This window comes from Haliotis cracherodii, unplaced genomic scaffold (assembly GCF_022045235.1).
Source record: "Haliotis cracherodii isolate W230 unplaced genomic scaffold, xgHalCrac1.p SCAF_14, whole genome shotgun sequence".
Classification (NCBI taxonomy): domain Eukaryota; kingdom Metazoa; phylum Mollusca; class Gastropoda; order Lepetellida; family Haliotidae; genus Haliotis; species Haliotis cracherodii.
The window spans coordinates 38,110,243-38,134,942 of record NW_027266269.1 but is presented as its reverse complement, the minus strand read 5'-3'; the positions used below and the strand labels follow the sequence as shown (position 1 = coordinate 38,134,942).

Sequence of the window (24,700 nt, the reverse complement as noted above, 5' to 3'; positions counted from 1 at the left end):
GGTCATTGAAACAACTACTTGCAGAGGGATAAAAAAGCTGAGTTGGAATCAGTAACGTCTGTTTTGTGATTGGGGGTAATGAACCTCAAACACGCAGCTTTTTACACATGAAGGGATGCTTTTGTGATCACAAGTACTTACTCAATATCTCAGAATATAACAGAGCAGTATACATAGGGTCCGCTGAACGTCATAAGGTTACTCTTATAATGTATGTACACTCCTTTCAAACAACCATCCCTGGGGTTTCCCGCGTTAAAGTATGCTTTAAAACCTTAGGGTATACGTCCCTGTACCCCTTCTGGGGATGTGCATTCAGATCACCACTGGGGTTTCCCGCGTTAAAGTATGCTTTAAAACCTCAGGGGCGTGTACCATAGAGCTTGTCTTACTTCATCACACCAACTTCTAAATGACACTGAAAAAAAATTAAGATAGGGAAGTGCATCGGACATAATTTTTGTCACTGATTTGACTTTGTCTCAAATTTGGAAATGTCGTCCCCATGTCTACCAGAAGAGATTTGAAAGATTTACTGAGGCCTTGAATGTTGTAAGCTTGATCAAACAACTTCTCAGCAAGAATCTTATGACGCTCTTTGAAATGCTAGTAGAAAGAGTGAGTGAGTGAGTTTGGTTTTACGCCGCTTTTAGCAATATTCCAGCAATATCACGGCGGGGGACACCAGAAATGGGCTTCACACATTGTACCCATGTCGGGAATCGAACCCGGGTCTTCGGCGTGACGAGGGAACGCTTTAACCACTAGGCTACCCGACAGCCCCTAGTAGAAAGAGCATGCTCGATTGTATCTCATAGAAGTTCATGAGTTTTTAAGGAAAGCATTTATTTTCAATATCTCTTCAGACATACAGGTGTTCATGTAAAAAATGCTTTATTCACAGATGTCGGTATTGAGATTCCCGTGTCGGTGACGACGATCTATTTTGGGTCAATCGTGGGTATTTTTGTCCTTGCTGCAATGCTGCACCCCAGGGAATGCTATTGTCTCGTCAACGGTATCTGGTACCTTCTGTGTCTTCCATCCGGGTACCTGGTACTGATGCTCTACAGCGTGTGCAACATCACAGACAGAAGCTGGGGTAGGTTACAGCTGCTGCACCTGTGTAAGCAAACACTTGAAGAAGAGGCACAATTTTATATTGTGGGTACGCTGGGATGTTTTAATGTATTGTGTTCCAGAAAATACTAAAAAAGTAATTTGGCTCAGTGTTTACAAACAAAAAAATTGCTGGTGTATGTATGTTCTGATAAAAGTGTGACAAAGAAAATAATTCGTCTTCTCTTGACGCCAGGACCCCAAGAATACTTAATTGTTGGGCCCCAAAACACTGCAATTTATAGTGCAAAACATTAATTTGGCTCAGAGTTTACCAAAAAAAAGGATTTGCTGGATGTTCTGATGAAAGTGTAAAAGAGACAATAAGTATTCGGCTTCTTTTGACGCATAAAACAACAATAACAAACCAAGGTCCCCAAGAATATTTGGTCCAAAAGGCACCGAAAATTACAGTGCAAAAAATATTTTAAATAATTTATTCTGATTGTCAATCAGAGATTTCAATTCACAATAAACACCATCGCGTTAAAGGTTATTTTACTCACATAACTATGCACACGTGTGTGTGGCTGCTTATACTTCTTCGCAATTATCCCGGTTTTGTAGTGCTTGTCCACTGAGATACTATACAGTCTGACAGGGACACTTGACGCTGTGTTTTGTATTCGAGAGTGTAGACATTATATTACCCGTGTATAGATTACAAATAAATATCAGATTTTCAATATTCATATATATTCAATAGATAACCGAGTATTGATAACAAACCAGTCGTTTTTTAATGGCGTCTTTGGGGACGATGACATAATCGACTAAATCACCGAGCCTGACCATCCGATCCATTTGGTCGAGCAGAGATTTCGTTGGACCACTTTTGACACAAACTATCCATGGAGACAACGACTTTGAATGGGAGAATGTTGGAAATTGATGAACGAGTTGACAAGATTGATTCTTATCCATGTTAATGACAAATATTAGAGTCGGGGGCTATTTTATACTGACGGTTCATGTCACATCAGGAACACGGGAGGAAAAGACAACTGAGACATCCGTCAAGGGGGAGCCCTGGTACAGCAGCATTAGGAGGGTACTGGAGAACATATTCTTGTAAGTCCATGTTTGTTTGTTTGTTGTTTAACCCCGCACCCACCAATATTCCAGCTATGTGACGGCGGTCTGTACATAACCGAGTCTGTATCAGACAAACCAGTGATTGACATCATGAGCATGGATTTGGGATACAATGGCATGCATCAACCAAGACAGCGAGACTCACCATGCTGTACCATCATCCTGTATGACCGTGTATTAAATTCAGGATAACCAGTGTATGTCTCCCAGGACTGTGTCTCCGTCTGTTCATTAACACGTCACCTCTTCTCCCATTTGATTAAATCCAAAGGATGCACAAAACCATAAACGGAGATATGTTCATGGCGTTCACACCAATTTTGTTTTATTGAGTTTAATGAAAAGGGAAGTTTGATTTAATAATGGAGACAAACATTGATGCTGATTTTCAGACAATTGGGTTCAGTATGTTCTGAAGATTGATTCTGAAGTTAAAATCGAAACATCGCTTGTGACATGGAAGGTTGCCTGGCATGATGCCTGACATCTTCTTGAAGTCATTGTCATGTAACCATGTCCATAATCATAACAAATATCCAATGTACGAGTCCATTTAGTGATTATGAGGAAAAAACTAAACTGGCCATATTGATTTAAACAGAATATATCGCCATGGGGTGAAACATACATGCCAACGTTCACCTCTCTCGGATCGGTAATCTCAGAGACCCTTACAGAGACCTAAAGTGCATTTTGAGCTAATCTGAGTTCACGATTAAGAAGGTCGTATCAAAGAAGCAGCTTAAATGATGGCAAGAAACGGAACTTACTTGCTGAGCTCAACTACAAACGATACATATTCGAGTTTCATTGTATTATGGATATGCATGGCTGATAAAAGTTGTTTTCAAAATGGCTCCATGATGATAACAATATTTATCGGCTTTGTTTGCATACTCCCCAGGGAGCTGAAAATGCAGTTTGATTCAACTCGGATTAGGATTTATTTAAATCTAATAATTAAATAGTTATATGAACATATTCTCGGAATATGATACGGCGCTTATATTATTACTATTATTTGTTTTTATGGCTGTATTATTTTCTTGAAGTTGTTGCGCGCCTCGGCAACAACCTGAGGATCTGCCACACCCACGTGACGCGCCTCAGACTCATAGATGGATGTCAACTGACGATCTCAGGACGTCATTGGGCGGCGACATCCCCGATCAGCCATCTTTACAAGTGTTTGATGAAGGAGGAGGAGGAGGTATTAGCCCACATAGTTTAGCTGTCAGATGAGTACTAATTGTCACGTGTACATTGTGACAGAATATCTGCATTTGATGCATCTTTAGGCAATATGTAGCATCAATATAGCTTACAAAGTGTTCTTGCCAGCATGCAGATGGTTGTTTACTACTTTATTTATTGATAAAGTTTTCGCATTTTATAACAATCAGTATTTTTTCAAAATATTTGCTGATGCTCAAGTACCTGAGACTTCTGCAGGACAAAGTACTGGTCACATCATATGACCACATAAATCACATTAAATCCGACTGACTCACTCACTCACTCAGTCAAAATATGACACGGTAACACAGGAAGGTAACTGTCACATGATGAGGCGGAGACCCACGAGATCACATCGTGGTTAATCCCCTCTGTCAGCGGACGGAACGATTACTTGCATCTCCAGAAACCCCTTAAGATGGTGAGGTGAAATGGGGTTTAACGTCGCGTCCAAGTATATTGCACTTATATAGTGACGTACTTGCACGTGTGTGTGTGTGTGTGTGTGTGTGTGTGTGTGTGTGTGTGGTTGCTTGAACTAGTCCGGACTGATTCCGATTTAAAGTGCTAACCCACTGAGATACCATGCCGCAGTTTAACATGAATACCCCACTCAGCCACAGTATACTGACTCCGAGCCGACCAGTCCTTGTTTTAGCCCCTTAAACGCCAAGCGTCAGACAGGGTAACAACAAGTACCATCTTTTAACGTCATTTGTAATGACGTATCCGGGGATCGAACCCCGACCTTCTGCTCTCCGGTTGCATAAAGTTACCCGCACTACATCTCAGGCATACACTCCCCTTAAACAGAGTAGCTCATCGTTATTGACTGTTTATGCTTTCAGATTCTATTGTGTACTACAGGCGCCCTGTGGAGGATGAGGACGACCTGGACCAGTATATGCCCATCCCTGTCGAAGAGTGGCTCCCGCCTGAACTCAGGGTATGAACAGTTACACATAGGAGTACTCTCATAGATGGCTCCCCCATCAGAAACATTCAGTTTTGTATATATGTACTTTATTTCTCCCATTATCACAAGGAGCGGCACTCAGTCGGTCAGAAAGCTGGGATGAACATAAATATTTCAGATATATACATTTGAACTTTTTGTCCCAGTAATTGAGTACATGATCACCTCCTTCCAAGCACAGAAACACAATTTCGTATCTGCATATCTCTATCCTTACAGTGCGAGAAGAGTAACACTCCTGTATCTCAGTTGTTATGAGTAATATTTATACATTGCCAATGCTAGAGAATAAACAGTGTAGATTATCCACCGAAACAGATTAAATATGCCGTAAACGCAAACTAGCTATGATAAGCCACATCATAAGCCATCTCCTAATTATGAAACAGTTCACTTTCGAAACTGAGCTCCTCTTCTAAATGTGATTGCTTCCAAGTAATCTACAGCTATATTATTTCTGTATCTGTCCATAAGGCTTATGGTGCAGTATTCAGGAGGCATGGGTTTGACAACACCCTCTTCATAACCGGCATGACCGAGAAGGAATTAAAGAACATCGGCATCAAGGGCCAGGGTCCTCTACAGAGCCTGCTGCAGATGATCGAGTTACTGCCTGCCTTTGAGATCGAGTACGAAGTACCGGTAAGCAGAATGGTCCTAAGTGTTTGTTTGTTTGTTGTTTTAACGCCGCACTCAGAAATATTCCAGCTCTTTGAGGGCGGTCTGTAAATAATCACGTCTATGATTATCGATCTACGCAATAAGGATACGATGACATGCATCAACAAAGTGATCGAGCCAGACCACCCGATCCCGTAAGCCGCCTCTTAAGACAAGCATAGTCACCTTTTACTGCAAGCGTGGGTTGCTGAAGACCTATACTACCCCGGATATTAACGTGTGTGTGTGTGTGTAAATCACTTTGACTCAATGGGGGCACGGGTGGCCCAGTCGTCTAAGGCGCCGAGATTCGCTGTGCAGAGTTGCGTCCCTTTGGCATGCCAGAAACCTATGATTGTGGGTTCGAATACCGGTTCGCCCCGATTATGTTCCTAGGTTTGTCAGCACCGTACCCGTGCTCGTGGGTTTCACCAAAGTGGTAAACGTCCTAGACCTGCATCACTTCGGGCCTTCCCCCTACATTAAGCTGATACGCCATAATATTACTGGAATACTGTTAAAAGTGGCGTTAAACCCAACTCACTCACTCACTCACTCACTTTGACATAAACGAATACTACTGTGTCATATCATGTGTATAAAAGCTAAACTTTTTTTTGCGCAGCGATGCTTCCAAAACGCCCCAAAAGAATAGTATGATCCTGGGTCGAATGAGATCAAACAATCCAGTGATTGATATTACGAGCCACGATATAGGTACAGGATGACACCAAGCCTGGAACCCGATCGAATAAGTTTCCTAGGTTTCGCTAACCCGGAACCACACGAGGGCGTTCGAGCAACCCTATGCTCATAAGTGTCAACACATTAGTAAATGTCCACGATATGCCTCGCTTCAGGATTTCCAGGTTTTAGCTGGCGCACTGCTAAAAGAAGCGCTTAACTAAACTCCCTCTCTTTCGCTCACCCATGTGTTTGTTTCAGACCAGTGTGACAGAATGGTTGGAGACGATCGGTCTCTCTGAGTACAAGAACAACTTCAAGAGGAACCAGATCAAGAGGCCAGTAGATCTGAGTGTGTTGAAGGGCTTTGGAAGGAAGGAGATCGAGAGGGAGCTGAAGATCATCAAAGCTGGTAAGATGTTATTATTATACCATATTTAACTGCTATTTTGAATCCTTTTTATGAACAACGGTGTTTTTATATTTCATCAAAAGTATGTCATGTTCCAGTGTCCTGTAATGAGAGCAAAGTGGGTATGAATTCAACAAGGGGAAGGAAACGTGTGGTTTGTACTGGGTCACTTCCGGTATATATATCATAACATAATATAAGATATATAATGACATTTAATAACATATTCTAGCATATAATAACATGTAATAGCATACACTCGCATTTGATTCATTTTAGGGGATCCATACTTGGATGTTACAGGACTGAGTTTATTTGCTGAAATAATGTTATGGATATCAAAAAAATGTTCTAATATAATAATATAATCAGGTATCAATTCAACATGGAGGTTGTACAGGGAAGGAGAATAGGTAGGTTTGATGCTACACGACTTATTGCGTTGTTCCAGACATATCGGGAGATTAGAGTTAATGTTGGTCAACATATTTTTGCATTACTCCAGACTTATGGTGTTTGCTCTTTTGCTTGTATGTTGTTTGTGTGCTTGATGTTTAACGCCGCAATCGGAAACTGGTCCAGTTATAATGACGGGATTGTGCAAGTCTGGATCAGACAATCTACGGGGTGGAGAGCTGGGAGGGCACACTGTGATATGGACAGTGATTATTCCAAGGCCTGGGTTTCTATTGCAGGGCACATCAAGAGGCTTCTGTACGCCATACGGAAGTTGAGGGAGCCAACGGAAGGTAAGCTATGCTTCTCACCTAACACAATACTAGCTCAGTAGGTTAATCAGGAGATAAACATACTATATTTGTAATGTTTATCTCCATTTCATCATAACTTAATTAAATCCGAACTCTGTGGTGCTAGCAAATATATTGAATGAAGCGGCATGGATTGAGACCGCCGACAACAGCCCTGAAACAAAATATGGCGCTCAATATATGTGGCCGTCAAATCGGCTGTTTCTATCAGAGGGGGTTAATTGTGGTTTGATACCTCTAACTGACAAACCATATTTAAGTATTTTCCAAAATTCATACTATACTCTTAAGGAGACAACCATGTCATATTATGGGAAGCAAGGCACTGGGAATGTACAAACGTGTTGAATTATTTTGAAAATAATAGTCGAATAATTATAATCTTCACACCACATATTTATCAGGTCATCCAGCAAGTTGTTTTGTTTGTTCATACCTGGCAAGAATCAGTTGTGTACGTGCACCACCAAACCAGTGTGTGCAGGGAGCACATCATGATCAACATCCAAAAGCTCAGATGATTTCCTCCCAAATTATCACACATTGTTTTCCAGCTACACTGTTTGCAGATGTTTCTAAAAGAAATGTAGATTGATTTATGAGATAAAAATAATTATTATAAAAAAATATTTAAAATAATGTTTATATTTTATGTTTAAGATGAAGTATACGGGTAGAACTGAAATCTGTCAAGTCAATAAGGAGTATAAAGATCGCCTAGCTGGCTTCCATTTGTCCTTTGCTATGTCCTTTCTTTCAACTATCAGTGCTAGTTACCCCCAGCCTCCCGTGGCGGCTCTGTGCCTGGCATTGTATACTCAGATGCCACGCAAAAGCTGAGGCTTCTGGCTGCACACTTATAGAACCTGATGACTGTTGCAGCTGAGAAGAAGGCCATAGTCATGAAAGCACGTGTCGACAGATCTCCCAAGCACCTGCTCAGGAAGTCTAACGTTGGAGAGTACGATTTCTGGAAACAGTTGATCGAGGATTCACTGAAACCTGGCAACAAGGCATTTGGTATTGAAGGAGAGCTGAAAGGTATCAACTACACAACATGCATCCTATTGAGATTCTGGGTTGAAATAGGTCCCCAGCAACCTTTGGTAACTGTATGCAGGACTAATTGGATCGGTTGGCAGGCTCAATTGTGTACAGGTCGTATTCACATTGATGGACCATTGCTGAATTCGCAATTAAGTTATCCATTTCATCATCTAGTAACAAGCATGGTGCTTTCTTCCGCCACTGTCCAGTGATTGACGTCAGCGAGTCTGACCATAAATCCTTCATATGAGGTTGCTGAAGACCCACTTTTACTGGGACCTTTGCGGGTGCATGACAAGAAGGGTTTGCTCCAGTTCTAATCTACCACTAAATGCTCAATGTGAATATTCGACTGGGTGGAAATCCTGCGACCCACCGTATTGTCCGACCGAGACATCAGCTTCTCGTCAGTCCTTATATGCTTTATGCTCTATTTCTCGTATTGGCGTCATTCCATCCTAACCACGCACTTACTAACATTGAGAAAATGTTTTTGTTAAACTTTATCGTTGGCAGTCAAGAGCAGCCATGTAACCACCTCCTATTATTATCTCCCAGTATGCTTCTATGTATGCTTTATATCAAATCTAACGAGCACGGGGCGGTCGGGTAGCTTAGTGGTTCAAGCGTTCGCTCGTCACGCCGAAGACCCGGGTTCGATTCCCGACATGGGTACAATGTGTGAAGCCCATTTCTGGTGTCCCCCCGCCGTGATATTGCTGGAATATTGCTAAAAGCGGCGTAAAACCATATTCACTCACTCACTCTAACGAGCAGCCAACTCACTGATCTCGGTCAGCCCGTACAGCAATAATGGCATGCCCTGCTTGCCCCTGCATGTTTTTCCCTTGCTTTCAGACGTGGTGGAAATCGGACGAGGGGAGCATAAAACAAACATGATAAAACAATTGCTTGGTTCAATTGCTTCATTTTTCTCCATAGCGAGACTGAGCGATCTGAGGAACTCCTGGCTCATGATTGTGGCCGTCAGCAACTCGCTGTGGTTGATACTCATAACCACACTGGCTTCTAAAGGAAACCTCACTGTCCTTGGGGCAAACCCACTTGGTATGTACAACGTGACTCTTACTTTCCTAGGAACAAACCCACTTGGTATGTTCAACGTAACTCTCACTATCCTAGGAACAAACCCACTTGGTATGTACAACGTAACTCTCACTCTCCTAGGAACAAACCCACTTGGTATGTACAACATAACTCTCACTATCCTAGGAACAAACCCACTTGGTATGTACAACGTGATTCTCACTTGGTATGTACAACATAACCCACTTGGTATGTACAACATAACTCTCACTATCCTAGGAACAAACCCACTTGGTATGTACAACATAACTCTCACTATCCTAGGAACAAACCCACTTGGTATGTACAACGTGATTCTCACTTGGTATGTACAACATAACTCTCACTATCCTAGGAACAAACCCACATGGTATGTACAACATAACTCTCACTATCCTAGGAACAAACCCACATGGTATGTACAACATAACTCTCACTATCCTAGGAACAAACCCACTTGGTATGTACAACATAACTCTCACTATCCTAGGAACAAACCCACTTGGTATGTACAACATAACTCTCACTATCCTAGGAACAAACCCACCAGGTATGTAGAACTACGCCGTGACCCTTCACTATGACTGGTGTGGGAGTGAGACATATTACATCTTAGGCACTTCATTTGAAACGAGTTAGTTTGTGACTGAGTTTTGAAAGTCACAATCAGCAGTAGTCCACCTATATGAGCTCTCTGTTTAGTCTAGAAGGAAGATAGGGTCCCCATGCACAAATAAAATATCTGCCTTACATATTTCGTATTCCTCGTAGTGTCTACTAAATTAATTTGATGTTCCCCAGGCGACATGTTGCCCCATAGTGCCCGTTGACATATTGGAGGCCATATTACATTTCCGACGAAAATCTATAATCGGAGAAACATTTGAACTAGACAGGGCACATAAACCCATAAGACTATTTGAGAACGAGGAAGCGATTGGGAGGGTTATTAAAACACGAAAAACGAAAGTCCGTATGTCCGTACTCAAGACTTGTGTCAGTACACTGGGTCTGAGTGGGGTATTCATGTTAAACTGAGGCATGGTATCTCAGTATGCTAGCACTATAAATCGGCATCAGTCCGGACTAGTAAAATCAGCCTCACAAAAATTCATGCACGTGGCTATATAAGTGCAATAATATTGGACGCAACGTTAAACCCTATTTCACCTTTCTCACTGTAGTGGTCAAAGCTGTATCTAAACCATGTATCTATATCTCCGATGTTGTATCAACTTTACATAAATATGATTTCCAGGTTTGAGTTTTCTGTTCATATTCGGCACCCTGCTGCTGGTCCAGTTCCTGGCCATGATCATCCACCGCATCTCAACACTCATTCACTTCCTGGCCAGAGCCCCCTTCAAATATGGCGCACCCATGAAAACCTCCTGGTCGTTCGGAGGCGCCACCCGCCTGCACGACACTGAGACCAACGACGATTGGGAGGCCATCCAGACCCTACGGCGGGATGAGCACAGGATCAGGGAGGCCAAGAGGAGACAAAAGCTAAAGAAGGCCCGATCCTTTGCCAGCATCTCTGAAAACACGCCGCTGCTACAGAATAGTCAATCGAAGCAGGTGGGCTTGTCTGGGAGGTTTCTCTATTCAGATGACCCACAGGAAGCATGACTAACCAGTGTCAGTGAAAGGGATTTGTCGCATGTGTGATGCGTGTGTGCATAAGACTCTGGTCAGTGGCTCCGAGCCATGACAGTTCTAGAGATGCATGGACACTTCAAGGGACGCATGATGATTCTTGCCGTGCTATTGGTTCGCTACACAAAATATTTATTTGAAATGGGTCTTTGTAATTAAAGAACCCAACTGTCGAAATACCCTTTCTGTACATTGTGAAATGATATAGACTTCATCAAAAATAAATGCCCGTTCTTTTAGCAATAAGGAATAACGGCTCCAGATAAAGTAAAATATATGTTAATTCAATGAAAACGACAAAACCCGTCCCATATTCATCTAAAATCTTATCTCCAAAAGCAGAGTCGATTGAACGATTCCGACTTTATCTTGAGCATGTGTTTATGAATCACTATCAAATTAGGTGTTCGCGAAAAGGTGAGCGTATCCTACCCACCGGTGATCACCGTCACAAACACATACAAAGGGAAGTCAATTGTACAAAGTACTGGAGTATATGGTACTGGTCAAAATAGTGAATTACATCGGACATCGTTTTTGTCACTGATGCGTCGTCCACATGTCTACCATAATTTTTTTTAAACTTTACTGAGGCCTTGAATGTTGTTACCGTGATCAAGGAGCTTTTCAGGAAGAGTCGTATGACGCTCTCTGAAGTTTGATAGAAAAAGCATGCTCGGTTGTACCTCAAGTGTTTTGGAAGTTGGAATGTTAAAGTCATCCCTCTTATCATACAGTCTTGTGCATAGATCTAAACATGCAACAGAAGAGGCGGTCTCACTGGTCTCCTATATTTCTAGATCAGGAGGGAAACATCAGTGGCTATTTGATGATTATTGAACGATATCAGATCATCTATATACCTTTATTTTTTAATAATGTTGAGCTCCCAGTTAGAAAAATGCACTGATCAGGTCTGCTGTCATAGAAAACCACAATTTTCGAATGATGTCAACAATCTTCATCTATGATGTCTTTTCTAGTGTGACGTCATTCCGACTGTACGTCAGAATAAGATTCGAATGACGTCATCAATTTCATACGGATGACGTAAACAATACACTCGTGCGCGTGTAAGTGATATGCGTACAAGTCCATCGATTTTATAAACTCGCTTATTCCCAGCTATATAACAAAGAGACGTAATAACGTGCCGGAAACAGACCAAAGCAGGTCAGGCAAGCATTCCAACAGTTACATACTGATCGGTCGAATTTATAGGATGAAGTTGATCTGATCGGTATTAAAACGCTCGAGTGTATTCCATCCCCATTGGTCGAATCGGTTAACCTGGCAAGGCAGCCTCTCGTGACCTATGTATATATTTTGTCAGGGGTATTGGGCCAAAGGGAAGGGGTGGTTTAGGTGACCCAATGTACTTAATCTTTGTAGACACTGTACTATTTCTTCTTTTGCATTCAATACCCTCTGTAATATAACACACATCACCTGTTCACAACACTTATATTAGTCAATGTTTTTTACAAATATTTTGACACATATCACCATTTGTTTTCTTTGTACCTTTGATTTTGAGAATTATTATGTCAACATCTTTTTCAGGTATTCTTTTAAAGACACCAATTTATTGTGTTCATGAGATCTATGATTTAAACTATTCTCTTGTCGTGAGTAAAACAGTACTGACATCCAAACTCTATCTTTTTTTAATCTTTTAATCAATAAATAAGGGACCCGTGAAGATTCCGGGGTAGAATAGGTCTTCAGCAGCCCATACTTGCCGTAAAAGGCGACTATGCTTGTCGTTAAAGGCAATCGGGTGGTCAGGCTCGCTGACTTTGTTGATACATGTCATCGATCCCAATTGCGTGGATCGATGCTCATGATGTTAATCACTGGATTGTCTGGTCCAAACTCGATTATTTTACAGACCGCCGTCATATAGCTGGAATATTGCTGAGCGCGGCGTTAAACAACAAACAAACAAACAAACAAACAATAAATAAGGAACTTCTGTTTTGATATTGTTAATCTCCAAGTACTGATCCATTGGATGGACTTGAATACACAGCGATGATCACACGACCGATCAGGATAACCACTTCCGACGTTGGCAATCTTTTTCAGAGTCGCGTCGGATTTCAAACGTTGGCCCAACGCTGTTACAGCGTCGGGTAACATGTCGGACATTTTATTCAAGGGACGCAACTGTAAATTGACAACTTATCCTAGAGGGCACTATGATTTTTGGCGCCTTTCTTGGAGAAGACGACGCGACACGAGCACAAACTCGGTCATCGAGTAGTTATCCTAGAACACAACGGGAAGTATTTAATCAATGTGTTTATTATGTTCAAATTTATTTTCAAACAGCACCCGAAAACAAAAACAACCATTATTCATTCAGAAATACCAGCTTGAGAAATTATTTCTAGAAGTTGAGAACACCGCCTTCATCAACTCCATGAGTTGAATATGTCCTACAGTCGTCACACTGATGGCTCACGAAATGTATCATTATGGTAGTCAAAGGAATTCGCGTTTGTCAGTGTCATATAGCTGGTCGAGGGGGTGGGGATGGTGTGAGGGGACAACTTAGTCAAACGTTGTTGTGTTCCTCAAACTGCGGACGGGGGCACAGGTGGCCCAGTCGTCTAAGGCGCCGCGTTTCGCTGTGCAGATTTGCGTCCCTCGGGTACGCCAGAAACCTATGATCATGGGTTCGAATCCCGGTTCGCCCCGATTATGTTTCTAGGTTTGTCAGCACCATACCCATGTTCGTGGGTTTCACCGAAGTGGTAAACGTCTGAGACCTGCATCACTTCGGGCTTTCCTCCCACATTAAGCTGACACGCCGCGATATAACTGGAATACTGTTAGAAGCGGCGATAAACCCAACTCACTCACTCACTCAAACTGCGGACGCCGGTGAGACCATGATGTTAGGAAATGGGATTTATCGATATTGGGTTATTTGGAGTTGAGATGCTTGGTGGTTTCCGTGTTTCATGCAGGTTATGTTTACAGTATTGTGATAGCATATTTGCTTGAAGTACAGCACTGACAGGAGTGGTGGTTCCAAACACTGTTCCCAGAAGAAAGATATACACGATGCAATAATAATGCAAACGTCTTCTAGAATTAAAATATATATTTTTAATTTTTTAATTTAATTCATTATAATGTTAAAATATTATCTTCCCATGATCCGAGGACGTAATGAGGGTGGGATGTTGGCGGTGTTTGTGCTAATATTTTTATTAATGACAGAATATGTTTTGACATCCAATTTTATTTTTTGCTAGAGGGTCCCAAATTTTTTTATATTGTAATTAAATTCCTTGTCATGTCAGTAGATTGTATTTGTTTTTTTAGTGGCTAAGGCTCGAGGAGAGAGCCCAGTTGATACAGCTGAAGGCCATCCCATGATTAGTTCTTCTCACTCTTCCGAAATTCTGTCGTTTAACCAGTAAAAAATATCACCTCAACCAGAACAATGTGCTGTCATTATGCTGCTGTCACATCCATGCTCGGGAGTGGATCAAGGACATGGATCAGGGGACATCAGATGCCACTGACTGTGTTGCTGGTCTCAATTCTGCCCTCCAAACGGAATGGGGGAAGGCCGAGAACAAACTCATGTTTCAAATCATTATGTGGGGCTTTGCGCGGGGCCTATCGTCTGAGGGTTTTTAATTTCAACTTTTAGGAAAAATAAAAACAATGTTTCATTTGTATAGAAACGTGTTAACCTCTTTCACATAATCCTGAAAATACGTTTGAAAAATGAATAATATATACCCTTATTCTAATTAAAACATTTTGATATTTTTCTTGGCCCTACAGTAAACTATCCAACTATCCTGACGGATGGTGCATGCTTGAACACGAACCAAATGTTAAATAATATAAACCTTGCAACATGTGCACAATGTATAAACATATACACCAGCCTAGCAACACGTATTGCAACACCAGCCTAGCAACACGTACACCAGCCGAGCAATACGTGTACGAGCCTGGCAACACGTGCACAAGCCTAACAACACGTACACCAGCCAAGCAGCACGTACGCTAGCCTAGCCACACATACAACAGCCTAGCAACAGGTACACAAGCATAATAACACGTACACCAGTATAGAAACAGCTACAACAGCCCAGCAACTCATACACCAGCCTTGCTACATATACACCAGCCTATCAACACGTCCACCAGCCTAGCCACACCTACACTAGCCAAGCAACTCATACACCAGCCTAGCAACTCATACACCAGCCTAGCAACTCTTACACCAGCCTAGCAACTCATACACCAGCCTAGTCACACATACACTAGCCTAGCAACTCATACACCAGTCTAGCCACACCTACACTAGCCTTGCAACTCATACACCAGCCTAGAAACTCCTACACCAGCCTAGCAACATGTACACCAGCCTAGCCACACATACACTGGCCTAGCAACTCATACACCAGCCTAGCAACTCATACACCAGTCTAGCCACACCTACACCAGCCTTGCAACTCATACACTAGCCTAGCAACTCATACACCAGCCTAGCAACTCATACACCAGCCTAGCAACTCATACACCAGTCTAGCCACACCTACACCAGCCTTGCAACTCATACACTAGCCTAGCAACTCATACACCAACCTAGCAACTCATACACCAGCCTAGAAACTCCTACACCAGCCTAGCAACATGTACACCAGCCTAGCCACACATACACTGGCCTAGCAACTCATACACCAGCCTAGCAACTCATACACCAGCCTAGTCACACATACACTAGCCTAGCAACTCATACACCAGTCTAGCCACACCTACACTAGCCTTGCAACTCATACACCAGCCTAGAAACTCCTACACCAGCCTAGCAACATGTACACCAGCCTAGCCACACATACACTGGCCTAGCAACTCATACACCAGCCTAGCAACTCATACACCAGTCTAGCCACACCTACACCAGCCTTGCAACTCATACACTAGCCTAGCAACTCATACACCAGCCTAGCAACTCATACACCAGCCTAGCAACTCATACACCAGTCTAGCCACACCTACACCAGCCTTGCAACTCATACACTAGCCTAGCAACTCATACACCAACCTAGCAACTCATACACCAGCCTAGCAACTCATACACCAGCCTAGCAACTCATACACCAGCCTAGCAACTCATACACTAGCCTAGCAACTCATACACCAGCCTAGCAACTCATACACCAGCCTAGCAACTCATACACCAGCCTAGCAACTCATACACCAGCCTCGCAGCACGTACACCAGCCTACCCACACCTACACCAGCCTAGCAACTCATACACTAGCCTAGCAACTCATACACCAGCCTAGCAACTCATACACCAGCCTCGCAGCACGTACACCAGCCTACCCACACCTACACCAGCCTAGCAACTCATACACTAGCCTAGCAACTCATACACCAGCCTAGCAACTCATACACCAGCCTAGCAACTCATACACTAGCCTAGCAACTCATACACCAGCCTAGCAACTCATACACCAGCCTAGCAACTCATACACCAGCCTAGCAACTCATACACCAGCCTAGCAACTCATACACTAGCCTAGCAACTCATACACCAGCCTAGCAACTCATACACCAGCCTAGCAACTCATACACCAGCCTAGCAACACGACCACGCCTAGCAACACATACACTAGCCTAGCAACCTTAACACCAGCCTAGCCACACATACACCTGCCTAGCCACACATACACTAGCCTAGCAACTCATACACCTGCCTAGCAACTCATACACCAGCCTAGCAACACGTACACCAGCCTAGCAACACGTACACCAGCCTAGCAACTCATACACCAGCCTAGCCAAACATACGCCAGCCTAACAACGCGTACACAAGTCTAACAACACGTACACAAGCCTAACAACTCCTTCACAAACCTAGCAATATAATCACTTATTTTATTTTTAAATCTATTTCATGATATCTCAGCCCAAGCATTTATTTTGTACTTGACTTCGCGTTAGTGATAAACCCTACTTCCACAATCACCTGTCCGGACGCTACCAGATTCACTCGTTCACATTATACAAATTGCCGGTAATGGAAGCGTACAACGAACGAGGATCAGTGATTAAAATGAGCCAAACTGCAGCCCAGTGTTTGCACAAGATGTCTGCGGTATGGATGACGGTTAAGCAGATTTATACACTCGGTGTGAACTGCCTCGGAGTGTCACGTTAGTCTGATTGGCTTTTTGTGTCGCTCAGCACTAAGACTTGGGCCACGACTTACTGATCTGCTCAGTTCACGTGCTAACAACCCATACGACTATCCGAGGAATAAGTGGCTGAGTTAACGCTGCTTTCCGCCATCAGGGACATAAGTCTGGAGTAAAAGTCCTCATGATTCGTTAACGCTGTCTAAAATGTAAGATAGTCTGTTTAATATGTTGAGTGTCAATTTCAATTTGCCGGGTAAAAGAATGTAGACACTTTAAAACTGGATTTGACCAAACAATTACAAACGTTACCAAACGTTACTGGGCTGAAAGTAGTCACCGAAACACTGCAAACCTAATGATTCACGTTTAAATGCACCACCTTTGGATTACTATTGATGCTTTGTTTCACGTTTAGCCACATCAAACAGAGCTGCATACTTTCTTTTGCGCTGTCGTTTATGTTTGTTGAGTTGTTTGTTGTTGAAGGCCGCACAAAGCAATATTCCACCAACATGACAGTTGTCTGTGAATAATCGAGTCTGGACCAGACAATCTAGTGATTGATATCATAAGAATCGATGCACGCAATTGGGATACGATGACATGCATCAACCAAGTCAGCAAGCCTGACCATCCGATCCCGTTAGTCGACTCTTACGACAAGCATGGTTGATGAAGACCTATTCTTACAATGATCTTCCCAGGTCTCACGTATTATCACGTTCTTCGGACGCATGTTGTTGTGCATCTCAGTCAGGAGCATCCAGCCCATGCATAACCGTCTAGACCCGAAAGTTCATTACGTCTAGACACCCCCTTGTCTGATTTTCTAAGCTTTTGCCGGCAATATTCCAGTTTCGTAACGGTGGTCTATAGATAATTTATATCATTTTTCATATGACTATTTCTATATACTTGTACTCAAGGCTTACATGGCGAGAATCATCACCTCACGTCTCTACTACCAAACATAACCTGATTCCCTGCTTATTTGGATACACCCAGGGCTTGTATGGGAATTTGTCGCCTCAAGGTGCATCGGTCCTCTCTCTCTTGACTATGCGACCAGCTCTGTGGTCTAGTGGCAGAGCGTCCGCCCGATGAGCGGAAGGTCCGGGGGTCGACCCCTGGCCGAGTCATAGCAAAAGACGTTAAAAGATGTTACCCTGTCCGGCGCCCGGCATTAAGGAGTAAAAGCAAAGAATGTGGGTTTCAGTTTCTTTCAATGTAACGTCTCGGTGCTTTTGTTACCTTTGTTTGGTAACACTTGCCTACATTAATTCGATAACAATCAACATTCATTCGTCAACTTGTGGACAAGACCCGTGAAGGAAGGGGTTTAGAATAGGTCTTCAGCAACCCATGCTTGTCGTTAGGCGACTAACGGGTTTGGGTGGTCAGGCTCGCTGATGTGGTTGATGCATGACATCGTATACCAAATGCGTGAATCGATGCTCATGATATCAATCACTGGATTGTGCGTTCAAGACTCAATTATTTACAGACCCCTGTCATATAGCTACAATGTGCGGTTAAACAAAAAAACAAAACAAAACAAAACATGACTAACTTAGGATTCAACCAAACACACAGAGACGTGGACATTTTACAAGGGTCAAGGTATTCCCCGACTGAAATCTTACCACGCAAAAGTCATGCACTTGATTGTGTTTCCCCTCACTCTTGATATGTTGCATTTTTCACGTTATTTTTGAAAAAAACTTATATTTGTTATATTCTTATAGTTTGATCTTCCGCTCCTTTTTTCAGTTTATTCAGCACTCAATCAAATATTTAACCCTGATGATTTGCTGTGGAAGGAAATCGCCCCGGCTTCACGACCCATATAAAATACCTGTGCTAACAGTTTAATCTGCCATTGCATGAAAAATGATTTATGTTCAGGTTTAAGGCAAACGATCATTTTTATAAGAGGATAAGGAAATGCGATATCTATGTATTCTGATTACGCCAACTGTGCATTTTACTGTTTATATAATCAGCTAATATCCCGCATGTGCCGGGTATATAAACAACAGAGACCCGCGTCTCCACATTGCCGGTTCCCGACTTGTGATCATCCAACATGAAGACTGCCGTGATTCTCTGCGCTCTGTTCAGCCTCGGTCTCTGTGACTCCCTCGGTGAGTCATTATTACAACTCGAATCTCATGGTACTCCTGTTGTACCATACTTCAGCAGCCCATGCGTGCCGTAAAAGCCAACTGTGTTTTGCGTAAAAGCCGACTATGTTTGCCGTAAAAGCCGACTATGTTTGCCGTAAAAGCCGACTATGTTTGCCGTAAAAGTCGACTATGTTTGCCGTAAAAGTCGACTATGTTTGCCGTAAAAGCCGACTATGTTTGCCGTAAAAGCCGACTATGTTTGCCGTAAAAGTCGACTATGTTTGCCGTAAAAGTTGACTATGTTTGCCGTAAAAGCCGACTATGTTTGCCGTAAAAGCCGACTATGTTTGCCGTAAAAGTCGACTATGTTTGCCGTAAAAGTCGACTATGTTTGCCGTAAAAGCCGACTATGTTTGCCGTAAAAGCCGACTATGTTTGCCGTAAAAGCCGACTATGTTTGCCGTAAAAGCCGACTATGTTTGCTGTAAAAGCCGACTATGTTTGCCGTAAAAGCCGACTATGTTTGCCGTAAAAGTCGACTATGTTTGCCGTAAAAGCCGACTATGTTTGCCGTAAAAGCCGACTATGTTTGCCGTAAAAGTCGACTATATTTGTCGTAAGAGGCGACTAACGGGATCGGGTGGTCAGGCTCCCTTACTTGGTTGATACATGTTATCATATCCCAATTACGTTGATCGATGTTCATGGTGTCATTCACTGTATTGTCTGGTCCAGACTTGATTATTTACAGACCGCCGTCATATAGCAGGAATATTGCTGAGTGAGGCGTTAAACAACACACAAACAAACAAAACCATAACAGTGTCGTCGCCTCCGTTGTGCAGTGGGTAAGGCGTCTGCTCTCACATCGGTAGGTCGGTGGTTCGATCCCCGGCCGCGTCATAACAAACGACGTTAAAAGATGGTACTTGTTGTTACCCTGCATGGCGCTCGCCATTATGGGGTCGACCCATGAAGATCCAGGATAGAATAGGTCTTCAGCAACCCGATTGTATGGATCGATGCTCAAGGTGTCAATCACTTGATTGTCTGGTCCAGACTCGTTTACTTACAGAACGCCGTCATATAGCTGGAATATTACTGAGTGCGGCGTTAGACAACAAACAAACAAACATTATGGGGACACAACAATGATTTGTTGGTGCGGAGTCCGTATGGTAGGGGAACCATGTTAAACTGTGACATGGTACAGCAGAGGTCTAGCACTATAAAACCGGCATGAGTAAAAGCAGCCGAACTACGTGCATGCACTGCGCTATATCGCATCGGCAATGTCGTGGACATAGAGAGACTGTAAAAAACTGTGTGAGTGGCATCAATATACAAGTTATCCAGAAAAGTTGAAGCTCAGTTCCTTTGTTTTTTGTTGTTGGTCGGTGTTTAACGCCACACACAGTAATATTCCACCTGTGTGACGACCTGTACATAATCGAGCCAGGACCAGACAATCCAGTGAACGCTTTCATAAGCAACGATTACACGCCATCTGTCAAGGAGACATGCATATCCGTTTGGATCATAATTTTCACGACAAGCGCATGCTGCTTGCTTCCTATTCTAACCACGAATGTACATGCGACGATGTTCTCACAAAAAAACACCTGTATTCTACCTTCCTATTGTCGCAACATTGTATGTCTGCAGTCCGCCAGTGTCGCCAGGACTGGGAGCTGGGTAATGGCGAGAAGTCCTGCTACAAAGTCGTCAAGCTGCAGACGTCTTGGGCCCAGGCCTACGTAAGTCTCGTGTTTCATCGTTCTTAACATTTTACAGGGTTAGCACAGTGGGTCACGCCAGGGTTCATTCCCCATTGGTCTGTTTGTAGCAGAGTTATTGCTTTGTAAAATTCTCGCAATAAAGAATCAAAGTGTTCTCTTATTTGTTAGGACAATAGTATACATGTATACACTGCACTTTAAAGAAACAACTGACATGAATGATGTGTGATAGTTTCTTGAATTATATCCCCGCAGATGATGCCGTGTACTGACACTGTGAGAGAACGAATGATCGCTTATGTTAGAGTGAGTGGGTGGGACTTACGCCGCTCTCAGCAATATTACGCCAGAAATGGTCTCCACACATAACACTAGGGTGGGAATTGAACCTGGGTATCTAGGTGGCGAGGCAACACTTTAACCACTCCGCTACCTCACCGACCCACGTATGTAAGAACAAACAAAGACACATATGTAAGACACACATAAATATTAACCAGGAGTCCATATTCATTCCGAGGTTCTTGATTGTTTATTGTTACGTTATGTTGTAGTCGCGTTATTAAAATATTCTTCAAACGCACATCCGTGATTATACGTCATTGGTTATTTTACTGTACTTTTTCGAAATGTTTACGTGGGATGTCTCAATATTGCGGTCGTTCTCCAGAGGAGACTCACAAAGTTCTTTGGTACATACATCCCACCCCACCATCCACCCAGGAATGTCAGATGGCCGGCCCCTAATGCCAACATATTCCGCTACCGCTGTGACTTACTCCTAAAGTATATATACCCCAGTCCCTCACCCAACCATCCACCCAGGAATGTCAGATGGCCGGCCCCTAATGCCAACATATTCCGCTACCGCTGTGACTTACTCCTAAAGTATATATACCCCAGTCCCTCACCCAACCATCCACCCAGGAATGTCAGATGGCCGGCCCCTAATGCCAACACGTTCCGCTACAGATGTGGTGCACGGTGCTGAGGTCCCACCTGGCCGACATCACCAGCCAGTTTGAACAGGACTCAGTGGCCGACATCCTCAAGACGAAGTACAGTGGTAAGTGAAGCCCACGCTCAGGGTCCCTGACGCCTCCATACCTGCCCCATCCAAACAGTTTACATCTTGTTCCTTCCTTTCATATTCGTTTGGTTGTAATGTTTCACGATTTGAAATTCCTTCCCATACCTTTCCAATAACGTAGAGGCTAAATAATGTTAAATACATATTCTCGGACAGCATTAAAAGCACATGAGGAACCTTTTTAACGCATAATAATGAAGCGGTATATGTGAGAAGTCAGATGTGGCTGTTCCTGGACTTCCTGGCCAAATCCGATAGTGTAGCTCCAAATGAAAGATTGACTCTCAAAGCCTATTGTGCTGAGCTTAACAAAGTGGTACCCGTGAAGATCCGGGCTATTTTTGGTCTTCAGCAACTTGTGTTTGCCCTAAAAGGCGACTATACTTGTCGTAAGAGGCGACTAAAGGGATCGGGTGGTCAGTGATAAAATGATACCCGTCTCTACTGCTTCCTTCAGATTTTCCTCGCACATTGAGCTGACAGGTGCGTGTTGCCACATAGTGTGTAATGTTCTTGTTCCAGATTACTACGAGCAGTTCTGGATTGACCTGAGCGATATGTCAACTGAGGGTGACTGGCGTCTGATGACGTTCAACCAAAACACGACCTTCACACCCTGGATCCAAGGTCAGCCCAACAACTACGACCAGGCTGAGAACTGCGCCCACATCAACGCCAAACCTGAAAGGAACTTCATGTGGAACGACCACAACTGTCAGGCTCAGCTCAACTTCATCTGCGAGGCTTAGTAAGTAGGAAGTGAGGCACTGCTGACATAACTTTCAGTAGGTGTGTCATCATTTCAGATATAAACAATTTAAATGCAACAGAAGGAGCAGTCTTGAATATCCGCCGAAACACATTCCATTTGGTGTTAAGAGCTAAATAGCTGTTAGAATCATATGAATTGACTGAAAATCAGTGATGACTCCAGGTGTTCGCGAAAAGGGTCGGCATGTCGCTCCGTATCGGTAGCACCCGCCAGTCACAGAGTTTGCCTCAAAGGTGAGTATTTGTGTCCTGAGGCTTCACAACAGTACCCCTCCCATGTGACGGCAGCCTGTAAACAAATCAGACAATCAAGTGATTGATGAACCAGAAAATATGACATGATGGTGCATTTACTGGTTTTGTTGAGTCTAATGAAAACGATATGTCTATGTCTGCTGAGATTCGGTTGCTTATAAGTAAAGAAAAAAGGGTTTTAGAAATATATTCGTTTTGCAACACAGTGGGTGGCAGTTTTAATGTCTCGGCCCAAACAGTTCTATTGTTATTGATTCAGCATAGATACATGTACATGCTACAGAGCTTATGAAGAATAACTAGTCTTGATTATCCGCTGATATAGGTCAAAATAGCTGAGACATATCATGGGAAGTTTTGATGCAAGTATCAATAGAAAATACATTGCCTTCATTCACTAAATAGACATATTGACCGTCATACAGAAAAGTAATTGCCGACATTCGCACATGAATGAGGCAAGCAGTTTCTGAACGAAAAATCCCATTGGAGATTCCGGGTCAAGGTGCAGCTCAAGCACCTCGTGCCTCTCGTGAAAGAAGCGGTTGGCCACCATGTGTGATCTGCCTTGTCACGTGACATCCTACCCCGGCTGCTTGGGTCGTTTGTGAGGAAATGGATCACATATTTACCAGGCACAGGGGCTGATATTTGTAAGCCGTCGTGATCTTTTTTCACCGAGCTAGACTCACGAATGGTACATTTTCGTAATGTTTTCAAATCTGGGTAATTCTCCAACAGACCGACCTAATTTATAGTATATAACGGTAACCTTAGAAGGCCTTGATGGGTATAGAACCCGGGTCTTCGGCGTGACGAGCAAACGCTTTAACCACTAGGCTACCAGACCGCCCCTGTCGAGATAGGAAGATCAATTTACATGCAGATCATTTAAGTCCCGTAAGTCCCCATAATGCAATCTACGTGAAAGCCCACAATGTCAGCAAGCGGAAGAAAAAACAGTTAAAGGTTCCATGTCCATCTTAGCAATTTTCGGTTTAATATTATGTCGATTTTGATGCGAAATAAAAGCCAATGGAGACAGTCGCTTGAGTGAACTCAAGACCACAGGCGTGTCGGCCCGTGAAGATCCGGGGCGGAATAGGTCCTCAGCAACACATGCTTGCCGTAAAAGGCGACTTTGCTTGTTGTTAGAGGCGATTAACGGGTTCGGGTGGTCAGGCTCGCAGATGTATGCTGTGATATCCCCAACTGCGAAGATCGATGCTCATGATGTCAATCACTGGCTTGTCTGGTCCAGACGCGAATATATACACACCGCCGTCATATAGCAGGAATGTTGCTGAGTGCAGCGTTAAACAACAAACAAGCAAAGGAATACCGCAGTACTGGTAATTGTCGGAGTTGCAAGACAAAGTGCGATATTTACGACAGGCTGACGTTATCTGTCTTGTTTCAGCCCCGAGGAGGTCTACGTGGACTAGCCGTCACATGACCTGACCGTGTGTCAAGGAGTTGGTGTCAACGCTACAAGAATTCCATATGTCTTTTCCTGTATTAATTATATACATGTGTGTTGTCTTGTGTAAATAAACTGCCCTTATGAAACCTTAACGTGACGTGTTTGTTGTTACCTTTTCAACACCAGAAAAGTTGATTCGGCTAAATGAGTTGCGCTTTTCTTTTTCTTACAATATTGTTATGTTGTATGCGTATATGGCACGTATGTTTGAGGAAACGATTAGCGTTACTTTTCATTATATTATTTATCGTGCATTTTGGAACAATTACCTGAAATGTACTTACGCGTGCACAAAGTCCACGTGTGTTTG

At 43.1% G+C, this 24,700-nt stretch overlaps 2 protein-coding genes across 7 annotated transcripts in view; both read left to right on the top strand.

Moving 5' to 3' along the window:
* Positions 1–19,021, top strand: part of LOC139461230 (chitin synthase chs-2-like) — a 37,509-nt gene extending 18,488 nt beyond the window's left edge. For 4 of the 6 annotated variants that reach the window (XM_071242864.1, XM_071242866.1, XM_071242865.1 and 1 more), the window contains exons 13-22: positions 905–1,102; positions 2,103–2,190; positions 3,267–3,424; positions 4,299–4,396; positions 4,901–5,068; positions 6,032–6,182; positions 6,878–6,931; positions 7,835–7,993; positions 8,942–9,067; positions 10,344–12,384. In XM_071242864.1, the coding sequence (XP_071098965.1) occupies positions 905–1,102; positions 2,103–2,190; positions 3,267–3,424; positions 4,299–4,396; positions 4,901–5,068; positions 6,032–6,182; positions 6,878–6,931; positions 7,835–7,993; positions 8,942–9,067; positions 10,344–10,717 (1,574 nt within the window). In that variant the 3' untranslated portion in view covers positions 10,718–12,384. Of the gene's footprint in view, positions 1–904; positions 1,103–2,102; positions 2,191–3,266; positions 3,425–4,298; positions 4,397–4,900; positions 5,069–6,031; positions 6,183–6,877; positions 6,932–7,834; positions 7,994–8,941; positions 9,068–10,343; positions 12,385–18,929 lie in introns of those variants that run through there. The other 2 variants (XM_071242869.1, XM_071242868.1) reach the window with 2 other exon arrangements.
* On the top strand, positions 18,933–24,467 carry LOC139461233 (perlucin-like). The gene is made up of 5 exons (XM_071242871.1): positions 18,933–19,070; positions 20,718–20,809; positions 21,764–21,857; positions 22,404–22,629; positions 24,328–24,467. The coding sequence occupies exons 1-5, from the start codon at positions 19,013–19,015 to the stop codon at positions 24,350–24,352; spliced, it is 495 nt and encodes a 164-aa protein (XP_071098972.1). The 5' UTR covers positions 18,933–19,012; the 3' UTR covers positions 24,353–24,467.
* Positions 24,468–24,700: the final 233 nt, after the last annotated feature.